The sequence below is a fragment of the Temnothorax longispinosus genome, chromosome 3 (assembly GCF_030848805.1).
Source record: "Temnothorax longispinosus isolate EJ_2023e chromosome 3, Tlon_JGU_v1, whole genome shotgun sequence".
In the NCBI taxonomy this organism is placed as follows: domain Eukaryota; kingdom Metazoa; phylum Arthropoda; class Insecta; order Hymenoptera; family Formicidae; genus Temnothorax; species Temnothorax longispinosus.
The window spans coordinates 3,698,275-3,717,568 of NC_092360.1; the positions used below are offsets into that span (position 1 = coordinate 3,698,275).

Consider the following 19,294-nt stretch of genomic DNA (forward strand, 5'->3'; position numbering starts at 1 on the left):
AGAATTTAGGATACTACATAGCGATTTAGAAAATAATTTCTTTTATTATGCTTTAAGGCTCCTGGGTGCTCGCCTCTTTTATCCTTGTTTGATGACGTCAGAAGCGGCGAGTACCCAGAAGCCTGTTAGAAGAACAATAACTTTCAACACATCACGAATGCATTGAGGTAAAATTTTGATCCAAGCATATTCTCTTGTTGCGAATGTGTGGTAAATTAAACATTTTTGTATGCGTACATACATTTATATATGTATATGTATGTACATATAAGTCTCTGGAGATAAATTTCACACTTGTGTAGAAAAAAAATGTATTTTTATAATGTACTTTACAACTACAAGATTTACATGGATAACATATAAAAGTAATTTGTGATGCACAGCTTATCATTTACAGCGATATAAAAATCTTTGTATATTTTGCTGTTTTTCTTTATACTTCTATTTTTCTCAAACTCTTAACTTTTATTTAATGAGATATTCACAAGTTTTCCGATAAACTTTGTTCCATTCCAAATTTCTTTACCTCTTTCCTTAATTCTTCTAAAAATTGTAAAAGCTTGTCACTATCTTTCAATCTGTCAGCAATTAAACAAGCTTTGTGAAAGACGATGTTGGGATTCGGTATGCAAACTCGTTCTTCATTGAATTTATTTATATCAAGTTTGAGTTTTTCTGCTTCTTCTTCGATATTCCTATAATCACCATTTTGAATCTCATCTTTTGTTTCCGCTGCAAAATATAAATTTAAGATTAATATTTGTATGTACAAGACAATAAATTATTATTATGAAATTGATCTGTATATATCGTATATCAAACAAATCAAACAAAAGTTTAACAGACTAGAAGGAAGAACTAACCCGCAAAAGCCATAAGTTTGTCTTCCAGTTGATTATGCTTAGAAATCTTGATCTGATGAGATAGGGTTGTTTCATTTATGGTATCGTCTAGCAAATCTAACATCAACTGCACAAACTGCGTTTCTTCTTCGATCGATAGCTCCTCTAAATATTTCGATAACCAATTCAGGAGACCGATACATAAGTAAGCACGTATACTCTGGGACACAGGATAATTGCTCTTTGCATAAATGCTGTCCTCGTCCGTTGGTTTCTTGGTATCCAATTTCGTGAGAACATGCGTGAAGAATCCTTCTTTTATCGTTACTCCACATTTCGTCGCTCTATTTTCGAATTCGTGCACATTGCCTAATGCCATTGTTAAATACTTTAATCGCATTTCTTTTGTATCGCACGTGGCCGCCATGGCAATTTGATAACTGATATTTATTTGCATCTGAAGAAATATAATACAATGTGTTGTTATAACGAAAAGTGAGTATTGTTATTAAATACTGTCTACGATAAGAGTATTGGCCATTTTTATTTCTGTCTATATCTTACCACTTTATCGTTTGTTAAATTTTTGAAAACGATATTGGTATCATCTTTCTTGCGCAAAGCACCATAGTAAGAAAAACCAAATTTTTCCTCAAGAGCTTGTAGCATACCGATACTTTCTTTTCCTTCCAACCACATTCTCATCATGCCAAGCTCGGTCTGGTTTGAGAATGTGCTCATGATCATCTCGTGGGCGTTTATATGTACGTTCAGATACTGCATACAAAATTTTTAGTTGCATATGGATATAAAAATGTACATATGTATATATATACATATATGTGCGTGTTGTGTGTAAAAATGCACCTGAACTTGTCGCATGTCTGCGATAAGGGAATGCGCTTTCGACCAGTCTGACTTCATGAGAGCACGCGTCATCGCATCCACAGCTAAGGACGTACCATATCCTTCGTCACCGCTTAAAAATGCTAATTCTGACGCTACCTCCAAACAATGTATGTCTTTTCGTCGAGAAAGAACCTTTGCTGCCTTGTCAAAGTATCCTAATTTTACGTGACTGATATATGGAACATCAAAAGTTAATTTAATAGAAACTTTTCATAACTCTATTAATTATTATTTAATATTATTGTTATTTATGTTTACATATAAATATTAATATTATGCAAAATAATATCCTTTATATCATATAAATGTGAAAAATACATTTTCGTTATAGCTATACGACACTTACGATGATTAATAAGAAATATTAATTGGAAAATAATTGTTTTACCATTGAGCTGCCTGTTCCAGTTGACCTTTATAAGTGGCCCATTCCGCCCAAGATTCTAATATTTTATTTAGAAACGTATCAGCAGCATCCAATTTACATCGCGCGAGTGCATAAGCCTCTTTAAACATCTTAGCATTTATAAATACTTCTATGGCTTCGTAAATTTTGTGTACAGCTAGTAAATATGATACTGCTTTTTCCGGATTGTTTTGAATTACCAATTGATGCGCATACGCCTCGCACATTTCTTTCCACACTCTGTAAAATTAGTCTCGATTGTATAACCAATATCCACAAACTTTGTCTTATATTTGTAAAAATATATTCATACGTACTTCGCGGAAACATTAGGTGCAAGCGATACTAAAAAGTCATTTAATTGATGATCTTTGGCTGCACTAATTAGATTGTTTTTCAGATCATCACACCACATATCCATCTCAGTAACGACATCTGAATTATCCTGTGTTAACTCTGAGAGTAAATAATAAATAATAAAATAATTAATAATAACAATATGTAAGTAATTGTAAAGTTGTATGCCAATATAGTGTTATGTAAAGTTAAACTTACTTTCATTAGAAATGAGTGTTAAAAGATCTTCTTTCTTTTCGCAAAATAATGACGACTTCGTGATAGCATCATCTTCTTCGATATGGTTACTTCTTATATCAGACTTGATAAAATTCAGGATTTGAGATTTATCGCTTATTACTTTGTTATATGTACTGAAGTACGATTTTCTCTCTTTCTTCTTTGGTGGCGGCACTTGAAGTTCTGTAATTGAAAATCTCGACTATTATCGATGCCAATCGTGTGTATCGTATCGGTTGTAAAAAAAATTATGTATTTACTTGTGGAAGCTACTTCGGCAGGTTGATTCGCTGGTATGGTCGAATTACTCTCGAGATCATCCGTTTTATTTTTTGTCGACTTTTTCTGCTGTTTATGTTTTCTCTTTATGGCCTTAATGTCAGAAAGTTGCTTCGGCGATTGCGCCGGTAAAGTATAATTCCACATGTGTAGCGTGAAGTCCGACGAACCGGTCATTATCAATTGTGGTTTGAGAGGACTCCACATACAGCATAGCACAGGTCCGTCGTGACCCACGTATGTGCCCATCAGTTCCTGTTTTTCAACGTTCCATACCTAGAAAATATTTGAAAAAAATTACATAACTATATAAATTATTCTGAAAATATTTAAATGAGATTTTATATTTACAACAGGATATATAAGTGATATAACACAATGCTGTATGACACAACATATGATAAATATTAAATATAAATTTAATTGGGATGACGCATAACTCTGTATGAGAGTGATCGAGTGTAGATGGAGAATCTGGAGTTCAATACTTGACTCTCGTTCCATGCCTCAGTTTTGTAAGAGGTTGATTGAGGAGTTGAAAGTTACGAGTAAAGAAGTTATGAGATGAACGGTAACCCGTTTCGGGAACCCATGCATATATCATTCTACAAGCTTAATAAATAGGCACAGATGAGTTATGATGCCATCATATAATCTAATTGCTTGAACAGTACTATATAATCCATGTATATTTGACCTGTGCGGTATTGTCGTAGCTACCAGACACTAAGTGCCCACTGAAATGCGGACTCCAAGCTAAGCACACCACTTTTTCAGAGTGTCCATTCAACGTTGCTACCATCCTGTGCATCGTGCGTTGTTGAGAATCATCATCGTTGTCTATAACGTCCTCGGCACCTGTCGCTTCTAATTCCTTTATCAGCTTTGACATATCAAAAACCATTATGCTACACGTATCAGAGGCAACAGCTAAGTAGTTGGCAATTGGCGACATGCATTTATCTGCCATTGTGCTTTCGGGATGCCACGCCAAGCAATTCACCATGGCCCTTAAAATGTGTATCGAGTTTCCGCGTTTTCTCAGCTTCTGATCGTAGAATATAATTGACCTAAGAAAAACAAAATACGTTTAAAGCATTTCTTCAATTATTTTTCAAGAAAGTATGTTTTATATATGTAAATATATACCCATTTTCTAATGCGGTTGCTAAGCACAAGTCGGATTTCCAAGAAAATTCCAAACATCCTTCCTTTATTACAGACATAGGTTCTGAAATAAAAGTAGCAATATAATAAAATGCGACAAAACAATGAGTATTATCAAGAGACACGGTAGTGTCTCGTGCCAAGTACACGCGAAGCGAGACCGACCGTGACTCTTTTACGCGACGCGACGGGTTGCGAGTATCTTACCATCACTCGGCGCGGATTTTTTGTACGCTACTAATTCTCCTTCTGCACAGGAAAACAAGAAGGATTCTGATTTAAGTTTAGCCCATTCAAGCTTGTAAATGGTATTTCTGTGATATTGTCTGTACAATATAGGTGGTTTGTTAGTTCCAATTGCATCAAATACACCAACGCGACCCTCTCCAGTACCAAAAGCAATAGTGGATTCATCCTCCGGGGACCATGATACCTAGTGTAATAAAATATATTTTTGTAATATTAATTCATAATTCATTTTTTTCACATGAGAATATACTTATTTCAAAAAACAACAGATCTTGTACGAGAATTTCTTACCGCTCTTATTTTTCCTTTTATCTTCTGCCAATGCATAACAACGTCAAAAGTGGTTGCATGAGGTTCAGACAAGTTCCACAGACGCAACATCATGTCTCCTGCGCCGAATGCAATACGCGAGGTATCAATAGGACAAGCGCTCATGCAGTAGACAAATCCTCCTTGCGTAGGAATCTTATGTTCCAGAATCGCCGATTTCGTAGGATCGCTGTCACGTTTGCAACATATAACCCAGCGATCTTGTGCCAAAGACCAAACTCTGAGTCTGAGAAAATATTAACAATATTGAAAAATTTCAATACTCATATATTCGTAATTTATGCGAAGCGTTTACTCACTCAGAATCTGTCTTCAAATCGTCAGATATTGCGTCGTATTTGGGTACGGTAGCTATGGAAAATAATCCCCTATTATGAAACGTATGGAACAATTTGTACTCAGGCTTGTCTTTGTTTGACGAAAGATCCCAAGAAAGAAGTTCGCCCCAAAGAGAGCTAGTCAGAAGCATATTAGGCTTTGCCCAACACACTGCAATCCAAGTTCCATTCGTACCACTGAGCTTGCTTTTATGTGATACAGCCATGATTGGTGTACTTGGTAGGTGTATTACAGTTTCATATCTACCATCTCTACCAGCTCTCCAAATGAATACAGATCTGAACATAAAAAAGATGAATATAACAGTAGCAATTTCTTATAAGTTACTTGTTTCTTGCTTTTTTTTAGTATAACAATGTACATTCACATATAATTTTACAAACATAATTAATTTAGTAGTATATAAGAAAAAAGATATACACATATTACGAAAGCTTTGTCTCACCTATCTTTTGCACCAGAAGCTAAAAGTAAATCTCTCTTATTTCCTCCATTTAACACATTCATGTCTGAAGGGCACCAAGATAAGCTAACTATGTCCTCGTTGTGTCCCCTCATTTTATATAATATCGTTTCTTTCTGAACAATATAAACTAGTCCGCTTTTAGTACCTATCGCTACAAGACCAGAATCATGAGGACAGCAAGCTAGACATGTAGCAGTTAGCTTGCCCAGAGGTACTATTTTACAAGTCTGATACTGTATATTACAGTACATTAGCAAACCATCCGAATTCACTGCGCATGCAAGATTACTATCTTTGGCTGACCAGTCAACCCCTACAATCAGTTTACTTCCCTGTATTAATAAAGATATATTAATATGAGTTACAGAAGTAATTAAAAGATCACTTTTTTTTAACGCGTTCATTACGAAATATATTTAATTTTTTTCTATCGCGTCCTACTTACTTCAGCAAAAGGAAATTCCACTAATAACTCTAAGGTATCCACATTCCAAACCCTGGCTTTATTATCGTCACCGCCACAGATTAATAACTCGGGACTATCCGAGTTCTCGAGCTTAGGACAAAACGCCAACGCGGTTACTTTGTCTTTAAAGTAGTCCTTGATTATAGAATACTGCATGACATTATCCTCTTTCGGCTTGGCGATGACGATAAAGTTCCTCGCGCCCCACGCCACAGTTCCACGACTCGAGCAGGCGAGGACATTGCTCAAATACCAGTTCGGCGAGGGAGGCAATGTTACTTCGTTCATTCTGTCGCGTTGTATTCCCTGCTAACAAAAGGAAGAGTCCTTATAAGATTAATCCAGATAGACAGATCTGTTGAAAATATATATATTCTGTAAAAAGTGTCTGCTGCAAACAGGCAGAAGTATAATAGATTGGCGCGCAGTTCATCAAGCTGGAATATATATGTGTATTAAATACACTGTAATTCGTTACTTATTAATTTCTAGCTATATTTGCGCACCAAGTACCGCGCCTGACTCGCATTGCCGTTGATCATTTATTGACACTTTTACGAGCCTAACTACATATTTATAATAGATCAGTTATTAACGAGTATGATAGCAAATTGACTGTAAAAACTGAGCAGAATCTGCCCTTTCATAAATCTTTAAACGATCTGTTTCATTTAAATGATTATAAAATGCTTGGCATCTGCTGGCAATTCGCTCTCAGATTATATCAGCAGGCTCTACCGACGGAACACGAGTTTAATCGCAGGTATATACTACAATTGACGCCAATCTGCTGCAATACTCTGCCGGAATCTGCTAATAAATTACTAGTTAACATTTTGCTTAGATACTGGCAAAAGTTGTTCTTTTTACTTGTAGTTTTTACTTGTTTTTACTTGCAAAACTATGAAATATAGAAATATACACATACATATAATTATATAAAAATTTATATATATAATTATAAGTATATAAAACATTAAAATATACGAATATTATAAGTAAAATATGAAGATAAAATATATAAACAAGCAAAAATGTAAGGTGCAAAATTTCGAATCACTTGTTTGAATCACTTCTAGAACTCCACGAGGCGTGTCTTTGTTTTCATTCTTGCGCGCAGCCGGTCGATTGGAGGTTAACCGGTGTGCGGCCACCTTCAATCGTGGATTAATTATCGCACGACGTCCGTCGGCGACGATAGAACGGAATCGGAAACAATGTAAGCTTCAAATACCTATTACCTTGCTTGATTTGCAGTCGTAATCAGTTGACGCTTTACGTTATCTGAGTTTCGCTGTTTATCGACCGTCTCGCAGGAACACGCGTGACAAATTAAGGACCTTGGTAGGTACGCGCAGTCTGACTGCCCGCGACGGTTATGTATACTAAAAGCGCTAAAGCAGATCTCGTACTGATATTTATATGCTTGACAAAACACTTTTTCTTGCCAAAACATCGTATGTTTATATCAAGCGACAGAGGCCGAAAACGTTGATCTTTTAAAAGCGATAAAACCTGACAAACATGCGCGACGTATAAAAGCTGCAAAAAAAAAAATCAAAGTATAATAAAGTGAAAAGATAACGTGAGATGCGCGTAATTAAATTCATATAAATCCCACTAACGAAGGTGGAGTAACACAAAACAATATATAAGACTATTATATTTTTCGTCAATGTGTTGAGTAAAAGTTTATAAATATGTTATATATACATACTTAAATTACGCAAATATATTTTTATTAATTCAATATATAAATTTTTCCCAGTAAAAATTAGCCAATCGTGCTTGTAACATTGAAAAAAAGAATGGCGATCAATTAATTTTTATGGTATTATTCTGATTAGATAAATGTGACGCTAATAGATAAATAAATTTAAACTTCAAATTAAAGATCTATCGAAGTAAAACGAGAAATCGAGAACGAAATGAAATACGAAATGAGAAAAAATGTTGCGAATTCAATTTTAATTCATTTTCAATTAAACATTTGTAGCTTCGAATATTTAATTGAACATTTTACAAAGGAAAATAAAACTTAATTTTTAAATGTATTCTTTCTTTATTGTTTCTTTATTATTTCTTTATTGTTCCATTTCAAGTCTTTCAACTGACTCGCGACCAACTTTACTGAGATCTGCGAATTTTAATTTCACGTTCTCATCAATTAATGAAATTTATATTTTTATTCTATTTATCTCGGAAGTGTCAAAATATCAAAATTACATTGGTAGCATGCTATTTTATGAGAGAAATTTGTTCTATCGTTTTTAAACACGTATCATACTATTGAAGATTGAGGATTGGAGATTAGAATTCGATCGATCAGAGCGATTAAATTTTATTAGCTGGATGGAATCTTAAAATTGCCCGTCAGGAACCAAACTCGAAGCGATCTTAAATAAGATCGGATTATGAATATCGCCCTATTAGAAACAACTTAAAACAATTTTAAGGATCACGCCAGTGTCTGGCCTTATAGAAAAGCGTTCCGAGAGACACGTCAAATTTTCCAGCTAGAACAAATACCTCCAACTATACATAGAATATAGATAGGAAAAATAAACTGCGACTAGAGGAGGCAGGCGCAGCTTTATTACTTAGCGCGAATAAGGCTACACATATCCTCGATTAATTTTCGTTACACACGTGCATTTTCATAACCACTAGATGAGTAATAATTTTCTATCTCCCTCTTCCTCTCTTTCTCTTTCTCTCTACTCCGATTGATAAATGATTCGTCAGCGTTTTTTAGAACGCGCAAAGAGAGGATTGTGACGGAGAGCTCAGTTGTGCGGTAATTCTCATTTTGCTCTTTCATCATTGCTGCATCTCGACGCCTCGGAGGATCCGCGGTGTCTGATCAGTCTGACTCGATTCGAACCTTCGTCATCGGTCCAATCGACATGATGCGGCCGATCGTGATCGCCACGTTCCTTTTGCTCTTCTGCGGTCTCGCTGTGGCCGTGACATTTGACATCTCGCGTGACCTCTCGCTGAGCGCGCTCATGAAGGCAATGCGGGAGAGTGAGGAACGGCCGAGCAGCGCCAAATTCGACCCCGACGTCAACCTTAACACGGTAAGTGGATGAACATAATTTTTTCTACATTCCACACACAATTATATATTTTATAATACAATCTTATCAATCATCTCAATTACAATCTCGAGATATGATATTGCTAATTCATTGGTCGAATGGAATCTTGAATTCACTTGCGATCAGACTTAAAACAATCTCTTAAATGTAAGATTGAGCTATGAATACCTTAGAAAAGAATAAAATCTTTATTTCAATCGGCAAAGATCGTATTTATAGTTCGATCTTGTATTTGAGATTTCAAGTACGATCTTCAGATGGTGCTTCAGATGATCATTTCATCGGCTATATAAATGAAATCTTAAGATTATTTAAAAGATTATTTAAAACGATCTTAAATATAATCGGACTATGAATGTCGCTCTAAAAAATCATATTTGCATACTACATACTGTAGGTATATTAATAACGATCTTACGCAGATCACGCTTCTGCATGTGTGTGATTAAAAGATCTAATGTGATCTAAACTTCTTAAAGATACTCCCCTAGCATTAATTACGATTTTAATATTCACAAAAATATATATATATATATTTTTGAGAATTATTTACTTTTAATTTTGTCCAATAGCTATTGAATTTTCTTCTTCTCTTGTATTAAACTTTAAATATATGACTATATTTGAAACAATCGCTTTTTAATGTCTTTAATACCTATTGTACTTTTTCTAAAAATGTTTTCTATATAGAAATAGATATTTAAATCTGTTTTTAAAACTATTAAATCTATTTTTCAATTGCAGTTGTCCAACAAATACCAGAAAATCTCTTAAAATTTACGTTCGTAATATCATTTCTATCAAACTTCACGTTTTGTAATATAGCATGAATGGATTTTGAAATTTATCCTGCAATCCTTGGAAATGATTTCATTACGATCACATATTTAATTAGATATATAATATTGTTTCATTATTTCGAAGTTAAATAATAAAGTCATTTGTTATATCAATTAAATAAATAAATAAATGCTTTGTATTTATTACAAAAAACCGTAAATCGTTTCAAATAAATCATTTATAAAGAATTTTTTATATTTACAGAATAAATACGTATCTTGTCATAAAAGTCAATAAATTTGACTTTTCGATAGATTTTGAGATCACGATTTGTGCTACTTATAGTGGTAAATAAAGTGTTTTTACTTCTTTCAGCTGCAGATGATAAGAAAAGCTGGTTATCCCGCGGAGGCTCATGTTATACAGACAAAGGACGGTTATCTCTTGACTCTTCATCGTATCCCAGGTGATAAGGATCAACCACCCGTGTTGTTGCAGCACGGTTTTCTGTGCAGCTCTGCCGATTGGGTCATCTCTGGAAAAGATAAAGGACTTGGTACCATCTTAATCAATTTTAAAAAATTGTCGATTATGCTTCTATCGGAAAAATTCCAAGATAAATTATCAAACTCCAACGGAAAATGTGCAAAGAAAATTTCCTAGAACAAATTCTAACGCGTCTTGGTTTTTGAAAGTTTTTATTTTTATTCTTAGTATTATATTAGTAGCTATATATAGTATTGTGTATATATATATATATATATATATATATATATATATATATATAGCATAGTACATTATATAATTGATATTTCGTAAGCAAAGAATTTAGTCTATTGAAATCAAATATTTTTTCTTCTGATTTGACACAAAATTTCACTTTACTTAAAGTTGAATAAATGTGTAAGAAAATGATTAGATAGCATGTGATGTGGCTAGATGTGTATACAATATTATTAAACTTTATTATTTATATATAAATAATTACCGCAAACAATATTTTCTTTTTTATGTTAGCTTTCATATTGGCTGATCAAGGATACGACGTTTGGTTGGGCAATATTCGTGGAAATACTTATTCGAGGGCGCATGTTTCTCTATCTCCATCGGATTCAAGATTTTGGAATTTCAGGTATTTACACTAATAAAGTAAAAATAATAGCGCGTTAAAAATGACATAGTTGTAACAATATGTTAACTTATAATAAAAAACAAAAGTTGTCTAATTAATTTTATATTATTATAGCAGTGTACTTTGTTATGTTTTGTGATGGTATATCGATTGAATTTTTCGAATTTTCAGCTTTCACGAAATGGGCGTCTATGATTTACCTGCGATGATCTTGTATATCACGAATATGACATCGCAACCGTTGCACACATACATCGGTCATTCGATGGGGTCAACTGCTTCTTACGTGATGGCAACGGAACGTCCGGATATCGCTCGAATGGTGCGAGCGATAATCAGCTTGGCGCCTGTAGCCTTTTCGAAACATATAAAAAGTCCAATAAGAATTTTCGCTCCTTTCGTGAATGACTATGAGGTAATATGCCCGAATGTACTGTTACAAATGATTCTACTTTAAGATTAAGATCGAAGGTTGCTTATGAATTCAGTTCGTTAAAGAATAATTTAAATACTGGTTAAAATCTAAACAATTAAATTACAATAAATTATATCGCGGTTAAGGGATCTGGGAATTACAGATAATCGCGCATTTCCTTGGCGAGAACGAGTTTCTACCGCGGAATTGTGTACTGCGTTTTCTGGCGAAGTACGTCTGCGAAGGGAACGACTTTGAGAAGGAGATCTGCACCAATACGTTATTCCTGATCTGTGGATTCGACAAAGAACAGTTTAATTATGTGAGCATTCCACGAACGTCGTGATCGAAGTGCAACTCCGATCAGCGCTTGTCACGTTTCGCACGCGCGATCACGTCTCAGATCGGATGTTATACTGTTTTCTAGACTCTGTTACCTGTAATTCTGAGTCACGACCCGGCCGGCGCCTCAACTAAAACGTTGTTGCACTTCGGCCAGGAGATCGAGTCGGGCAAATTTCGCCAATACGATTACGGAAGCGAGAAAAATCTGTTAATCTACAACGCAACAGAACCGCCGGACTACAATCTAGCGAACATCACCGTGCCGATTGCGTTATTTTACGCCGACAATGACTGGTTGGCTAACAGCCTGGTAAGTAACAAGAAAATGTATTTAGATCGAAAACAAACGTGGAAGATACATATTAGATTCATGTTAATTTTGTGTAAATCAAGCTTTATATACAGAGTTGGGTAAAAAATGTAAGATAACATACGATAACTCATGATATCTCTTCAAGGACGTGAAGAGGCTTTACAGTATGTTACCCAACGTACTGGACCTATACAGAGTACCGTTCCCTAAATTCAATCACCTGGACTTCGTATGGGGCAAAGACGCGTTTGAGCTCGTGTACAAAAGATTGCTTGAGATCATGAAGAAGATTTGAGAGTCAGTCGGATAATGTCATGTCGATAATAAAGATAATAGAAGAATATGGGATACTGGTACACTAGTTTTTTCGATGCGACTGCGACCGTAAATTAAAATTAATTTAACTCATAGTATTTTGGAGTAGCTTATATATATATATATATATATATATATATATATATATATATATATATGTAGGTGAAAATAATATGCTAATAATAAACATCTAAGTAATCATTTTGATGTAGATCTCGATAAGTCACAGGAGGATTTATAGGCTGCATTCCAATATTTACTGTTAGCAACTGTCAGTACTGAAAATTTATAGTGTATACATGACGTAAAATATAGAAAAATATAGATTTTTAGTACTGACAGTAAATATCGGAATGTAACCGTAATGTAAGCAAATATGTATAAGAGATTATAATCTAATTGTAATCTAATCATAGATACTTTACTGTTTACCTGACTATTAGTAAGATTTTTGATAAATAAAATTGACAGCTTTAAAACGATAAATATTAATTATATATCAAAATGGATTACTTGCTAGTTTAATATAATGTAAAATTCTTTTTATATTTATATCTGATTAAATCGAATAAGATTAGGAATTCATTAGAGAAGAATATGACCTATAACTTCATATGTAAATTAAGGATTTGACAAAAATTAGGAATTCATTAGAGAAGAATATGACCTATAACTTCATATGTAAATTAAGGATTTGACAAAAATTTATGCAGAGATTTCGCATGTCACAAACTTGATAATGATGAGGATGACTGTTTTATATTGTTAATGCTTAAACAATAAAAGAAGTTCTGTACTCATAAAATAATACAGAAAAAATGTGTTTATTTAATATTATTATAATATCCTACAATAATCTACTAATAATACTGATATTGATAATATCAATAATATTAATTTTTCTGGAAAATGTTAATCCTTCGTTATTATTTTTAATTTCATACTAAAATTCTGTAAAATTTAGTAACTTGAATAATGAATTTGAATAGTTTGTAAAATGTAAAATCGAGCAGACCTTTAAACAATACTGACGCAAAGATTTCGATAAAAATTTGACAAATCACTTTTTTTAAATTTATATTAAAATTCAATATATATCGGTTTTTTTGGTATAAAATAGATAATAAATGACTTACAACATGGAAGAATCGGTATTGTCAATATCTGATTTAGATACTGATATATGACAACAAATTATCACAAATTAAATTTTTATAAGGAAAAAGAAGCAGATCTTCTTTTCTTTAATTAATCACTTTCCGCGAAATTATAATACATCTATTGTTCCGCGTGGCTTCTGATACTCAGCTCGGCTGACGGAGTAAGTAGCCTAACTCCTTCACTCCTAAAATGACATGTCTCATCTTTTATTAATTACCGTAAGAATGCACATAATGCTCTCAACAAGAAATAAACACTCTTTATGGCTCGTACCGACAGGAGACACTCACCGTGCTAGTCCCGCTCTGAACATCGGAGACCACGCAAAATTCATACCCGAAACATCATGTATGTATAAAAACAGGTTAATTTAACAATCCACGTAGCATGTAATTTTTTTTTTAATAGTTATGCTGAAAATGTTCCAATCATAGGATCGAAACGTATCAATCATTTTCAAGAAAAATCTGCGCACCGTATATCGTGTTTGACTCATAAAATTAGACCGGTCTTTCCACTTGATGATCATTATTGGAGCCTTCTACTTTGAATTAATATAATTATCTTGAAATGTTTTATATACAAACGGCACAAGTATATGAGTAAAATTTGAAGAACGCTGGTGGCTTAATTGTTTCGCAACGTTAATATTTATATTTGAAACCTTAAGCAACAATAAAATGCCTATGCATACATTTAATCCATTTTATCACTTACAGAACAGAAATAAAATAAATACACTTTTGATATAATTTTTAAAGATTGTTAGTTAGCTCCAATAAAATTCATATTGCCTAAAAATATTCTATGGTAATTTTATCAAATAATTGTGGAATAATTAAAATTTGTTTTATAAGATATAACATATTATCTATGCTATATAGCATCATAACAGTATAATATTAAATATATAGCACTTTACACTAATCACCACAAGATTCCATATCGTTAATTTAATATACATGTTTCTTTTTTCTTATATTTTAAATTATTTACTAAATATTTTGCAACATATTCATAACACGCTACTGAAACAGTAGCATGTACTGAAAACTGAAACAGTAGTGATCTTATCAATCGAAGCATGCTCGTTAAGCATTGACACAGCTATCTCGAAACACTTTATGTACGTGACAGTGCAAGCGTTCCTCACATTTTACACACTTATTTATCTGTAAAACTTGCGTTATAGTGCAACTTTCGTTTGTCTCTTATTTATCTGTAGTTCTAACATTTTTGTTTGCCTGATTATGTCGTAATTCTTGGTGATCTCTCTAATAATCTAGCGATAATAATAGTAATATATTCTACATGATATATGCACAATATGTATTTCATGGTCAGTATGTATTTTTTATCGTTGTGACTAATAATGTGACTAATAACGCGACATTTATCTTTTTTACATTACGTAGAAAAGTCATCGACGGGAAGACGATTCATCATGTTAGCTTTCAGTATCACATAAAGAGAAGAACTTAGCTAATCAAACTATTATAACAGAGATAAGTAGCTACGCATAGTTCGTTCTCTTTGTTTTCTTCTCTTCGCAGTACTATAGAAAACCTGTGCCGTTTATTTTTTTTCACCAACGTTGAATCAGTTGTAGACAATGCGGTCAATCGTAATTGTGTACCTTTTATCCCTTTGCGGCTTTCTCGACTCTGCACCGGCCGGCATACTCGGCGTCCCGCAGGAAATTTTGCAGTGTTTATTCTCGAACGTGATGCAAACGAGCAACGAACGTTGCTGGTCAAACAACGAATTCACTCCTCCCGAAGTCAATCTCAGTATAGTAAGTATACGAACCTAAAAACGAAGATTGAAATCTTTATTATATTAATTAACTTTAAAATACTGTATTCAATAGCCTATACCGAAAACGATCGATTTTACGCCAATTGTCGCGTTTCCGTCCGAAATAAAAATCTGAATTCTGCCAAGTTACACTCCGATTAATGAGTTATGATTTTAATCTTTCCATAAAATCATGTTTATATCCTTTTCCTTCATGTTTTGGGATCAACTAAATTATTTATTGTTAATTTTGTTCAAGAGCTATTAAATATTTTTTTCTTATTCGATATTTAAATTAATTATTTACCTACTTCAATTACAAATTATTTCTGTCAAGCTTCATGTTTTGCAAAATATTTCTCCATTCAGCAAAAGCTCTAATGATTATTTCGTTAGTAGGTAAGGGAAGTCGGCAAATTGGATCCGTAACTTCGGAATAAGGATTGGCTCTGAGGAGCGGGGCGTGTCGGGCTTGGTCGGGAAGCGGGTTTGGCTGACGTGCCGGGCCTGGGCGAGGTGAACCGATCGGCGTTCTCGCGCCGGTCCCGGGGATCCGAGCTCGGTCCCGTGCCTTGGCCTCCCGCGGATCTTCCTTGCTGCGAGGCTAAATTAAATAAATTAAATTAAATAAACAATATTAATTTGTCATACATTTTAATAATTACTTTTTATATTAATTAGATATTAATGTTGTATATTTAATGTAAAAATGCTCAAATCTCTTTGCTATTTAAAAGATTAAAAAAAGATGTACATGTATCTTTATAAATTTGATTAAATTTTTTCGATTGAATGAGAGGCTATTTTATGCATGTTATTATCTGATCTGATCTTTCTTCTAGTAAAAATGATAGCAATAGCAGATTATCTCACGTGACTTTTACTTTTTCCAGCCGCAGATGATACAAAAAGTAGGTTTTCCCGCGGAGGCTCACATAGTGCAGACGGAGGATGGTTATCTCTTAACACTTTATCGTATCCCAGGTAACAGCATTTCGCCACCTGTGTTACTACAACATGGTCTTTTGACCAGCTTCGCCGATTGGCTTATTCCTGGAAGGGATAAAGGACTTGGTATGACATTAATCAATCCTTAAGAATATTCTCTTCCTGAGATATCACTGAAAAACATCCAGAAAAATTATCAAGTTTCAAAAAATATATAAAAAAAAAACCACAGTTTTAACATAGCTTTTAGCGCATCTTGAAAAAACACATAATTTTATAATATTACTGTAATAAAATGTTATAAATTAGATTAAATATATTATATATAACTGATATATCAATTTTATATGTATCATATAAATAATATAATCTCTTTAAACCTGATTTTGCACATCTTATTTAAAAAAATTAACAAAATGTATATTACATAATCCTTAATATTTTTCATATAACTCACTCGACAATAATGACTTTTTAATAATTGAATTTTAATAAATCGTTCTACCCTATTTTTGTCTTAATAACATATCGAGATTTTATACATATTATTAAGATTTACGTAAGTACATTTATTATAAACAATGATTTTCTTCATGCTAGGTTTTGTATTGGCCGATCAAGGGTACGACGTTTGGTTGGGCAATTTTCGCGGGAACACCTATTCGAGGGCACATATTTGTCTATCTCCATCGGATTCAAGATTTTGGAATTTCAGGTATTTACACTAATAAAGTAAAAATAATAACGCGTTAAAAATGACATAGTTGTAACAATATGTTAACTTATAATAAAAAACAAAAGTTGTCTAATTAATTTTATATTATTATAGCAGTGTACTTTGTTATATTTTGTATGTTATTATACCAAATATAATGTGTATTTCTCTCTTTCTCTCTCTCTCTCTCTCTTATATTTTGACGGTATATCGATCGAATTGTTCAAATTTTCAGCTTTCACGAAATGGGCGTCTATGATCTACCCGCGATGATCTCGTATATCACGAATATGACATCGCAACCATTGCACACATACCTCGGTCATTCGATGGGCACAACTGCTTCTTACGTGATGGCAGCGGAACGTCCGGAAATCGCTCAAATGGTGCGAATGATAATCAGCCTCTCACCCGTGGCATTTCTGAAACATATAAGAAGTCCGATACGGTTTCTCACTCCTTTCGCAAACAATCTTCAGGTAAAGTACGGAAATACTGTTAGAAATTAAATTTGTTGTGGCAAAACAATGATTTAAAGTAACATTCAATATCTAAGAAGTTGCTTTTATCATTTCTATCTTATCCTACGATTTTAGGTTGTATACAAGATGTTCCACTTGTGCATTATTTTCTAGTAATTTAAATTTTTAATTTTTTTTAGCATTTGAATTATAAACAATTGTAGCACTTTAGGAAAGCCAAACGGATAACAAAACAGAATTTTAAGATTTTGCAATTTTTAAAATATATTAAGTATTATATAGTATTATAAGTATTATAAGAAATGTATTTGAATTTAATTTTAAGAAATTATTCTTCAAGATGTTAAAATTAAGATTGGAGCAATTCGATCAAAGCTTCTATACATGAACCACGTTTCAAAGAATGCTTCAAATAAAATGTATTCCTAAATATTCATTGAAATTTGAAAAATCCAATTACAAGCAAATTATATCTTGGATAAAAAACCTCAATTGTAGAGGATATTACATTATCTTGGCAAAGACGAGTTTCTGCCTCACAGCAATATGACGCACTTCCTGAGCAAGACTGCCTGCGACATGACGCGCATCCAGGAAGAGATCTGTACTAATTTATTATTTCTGTTATTCGGCTTCGACAGGGAGCAATTTAATATTGTGAGTACTTTGCGAGTGTCGTAATGAAAATCTTCGATAGGCGTTTCGATTGTTATCATTCCGCTGTGCGGTCATGGTCTTTGTGATTTAATGCTGATGATCGTTTCCTAGACCTTGATGTCTGAGATTGTGAATTACAATCCGGCCGGTACCTCGACCAAGACACTAGTACATTTGGCCCAGGAACATAATTCCGGCAAGTTTTGCCAATACGATTACGGTATTACAAAAAATCTACAGATCTATAACGCAGCGGAACCACCGAGTTACAATCTCGCAAACATCACCACACCATTTGCGTTGTTCTACTCCGAAAACGACTGGCTGTCCAGCATCCCGGTAAGTAATGGATAAAGATATTTGTCCTGAGAAGATATACATTGAGGACATATATTGAAAATTGATTCATCTTTGATTGTAAAAATACAACTTTATGTCAGGGAAATAATGTAAGATTGAACGAGAACTCACGAAATTTGTTTTTTTAAGGACGTGAAGGACCTCATCGACCTGTTACCCAATGTAGTAGATGAATACAAAGTTCCCAAGTTCAATCACCTGGACTTCTTATGGGCCACGGACGCACCTCAATTTGTGTACAAGAGACTGCTCGAGGTCATGAAGATGAATCCAAAGCCAATTGAACAATATCGTATTAATGATCAGGGCAAGAAATCACAATTGTAAACGTCAATAAAAATATGAATATAAATGCCCAAGCAGAACACACTCACGATGACGCCAAGATGCGCCAAAATGCTTTTAAAATGATTGTCATTTTTACGTCATGCACAACCTCTTGTTCCGCTTAGGTGCTTGAAAATTTACCGATTAAGTTAATTTGGTCAGAATTATTCGAAATTAATCCTCACTGGAAAATCGCTTCAAATCGGCTCGCGTCCGCTCCGTACCTGCGTGCGATCGCACCTATGATTGAATCCTTCCGCCTAACTGCTAACAATAATTAATAGTAACAATTTACTTCGTACATACAAGATTGATAATAATAAGATAAATAAGCGTAACGTGCACAAAAGAAATACGTCCAGATAAACGTCAGCAAGATCGCTACGCTATCGCGATTTGCGATGTTTATGTTTATAG

General features: G+C 33.7%; 2 protein-coding genes across 4 annotated transcripts; one reads left to right on the top strand and one right to left on the bottom strand.

Annotated features, from left to right (window-relative positions):
• Positions 1 to 294: 294 nt before the first annotated feature.
• Rig (rigor mortis) lies at positions 295 to 7,588 on the bottom strand. 3 transcript variants are annotated; one of them, XM_071773150.1, is made up of 16 exons: positions 7,271 to 7,588; positions 6,009 to 6,335; positions 5,543 to 5,895; positions 5,058 to 5,375; positions 4,720 to 4,984; positions 4,387 to 4,612; positions 4,162 to 4,243; positions 3,710 to 4,082; positions 2,994 to 3,288; positions 2,713 to 2,916; positions 2,475 to 2,613; positions 2,140 to 2,397; positions 1,710 to 1,920; positions 1,407 to 1,619; positions 864 to 1,299; positions 295 to 732 (listed from the first exon to the last, which is right to left on the bottom strand). In XM_071773150.1, the coding sequence occupies exons 2-16, from the start codon at positions 6,315 to 6,317 to the stop codon at positions 482 to 484; spliced, it is 3,933 nt and encodes a 1,310-aa protein (XP_071629251.1). In that variant the 5' UTR covers positions 6,318 to 6,335; positions 7,271 to 7,588; the 3' UTR covers positions 295 to 481. The 3 variants fall into 3 exon arrangements, with proteins under 3 accessions (XP_071629251.1, XP_071629250.1, XP_071629252.1); XM_071773149.1 differs by having other exon boundaries at positions 6,009 to 6,338; XM_071773151.1 differs by lacking the exon at positions 7,271 to 7,588 and adding an exon at positions 7,090 to 7,105 and having other exon boundaries at positions 6,009 to 6,338.
• A 1,090-nt stretch (positions 7,589 to 8,678) lies between these two features.
• LOC139809901 (uncharacterized) lies at positions 8,679 to 18,902 on the top strand. The gene is made up of 12 exons (XM_071773163.1): positions 8,679 to 9,109; positions 10,286 to 10,466; positions 10,928 to 11,042; positions 11,214 to 11,457; positions 11,621 to 11,779; positions 11,885 to 12,112; positions 16,282 to 16,462; positions 16,937 to 17,051; positions 17,287 to 17,530; positions 18,032 to 18,190; positions 18,302 to 18,529; positions 18,680 to 18,902. Exons 1-12 carry the CDS (start codon positions 8,936 to 8,938, stop codon positions 18,875 to 18,877), a joined length of 2,226 nt encoding a protein of 741 aa, XP_071629264.1. The 5' UTR covers positions 8,679 to 8,935; the 3' UTR covers positions 18,878 to 18,902.
• The last annotated feature ends 392 nt before the right edge of the window (positions 18,903 to 19,294 follow it).

Bases quoted from the DNA above. Each gene is read 5' to 3' on its own strand.
- Rig (XM_071773150.1), bottom strand. From the start codon at position 6,317: ATGAACGAAGTAACATTGCCTCCCTCGCCGAACTGGTATTTGAGCAAT. The intron at 5,376-5,542 runs GTGAGACAAAGC...TTTTATGTTCAG, and splicing joins GCTTCTGGTGCAAAAGATAG to ATCTGTATTCATTTGGAGAG. The intron at 3,289-3,709 runs GTCAAATATACA...AATATTTTCTAG, and splicing joins GCTACGACAATACCGCACAG to GTATGGAACGTTGAAAAACA.
- LOC139809901 (XM_071773163.1), top strand. From the start codon at position 8,936: ATGATGCGGCCGATCGTGATCGCCACGTTCCTTTTGCTCTTCTGCGGT. The intron at 9,110-10,285 runs GTAAGTGGATGA...TACTTCTTTCAG, and splicing joins CCGACGTCAACCTTAACACG to CTGCAGATGATAAGAAAAGC. The intron at 16,463-16,936 runs GTATGACATTAA...TCTTCATGCTAG, and splicing joins TGGAAGGGATAAAGGACTTG to GTTTTGTATTGGCCGATCAA.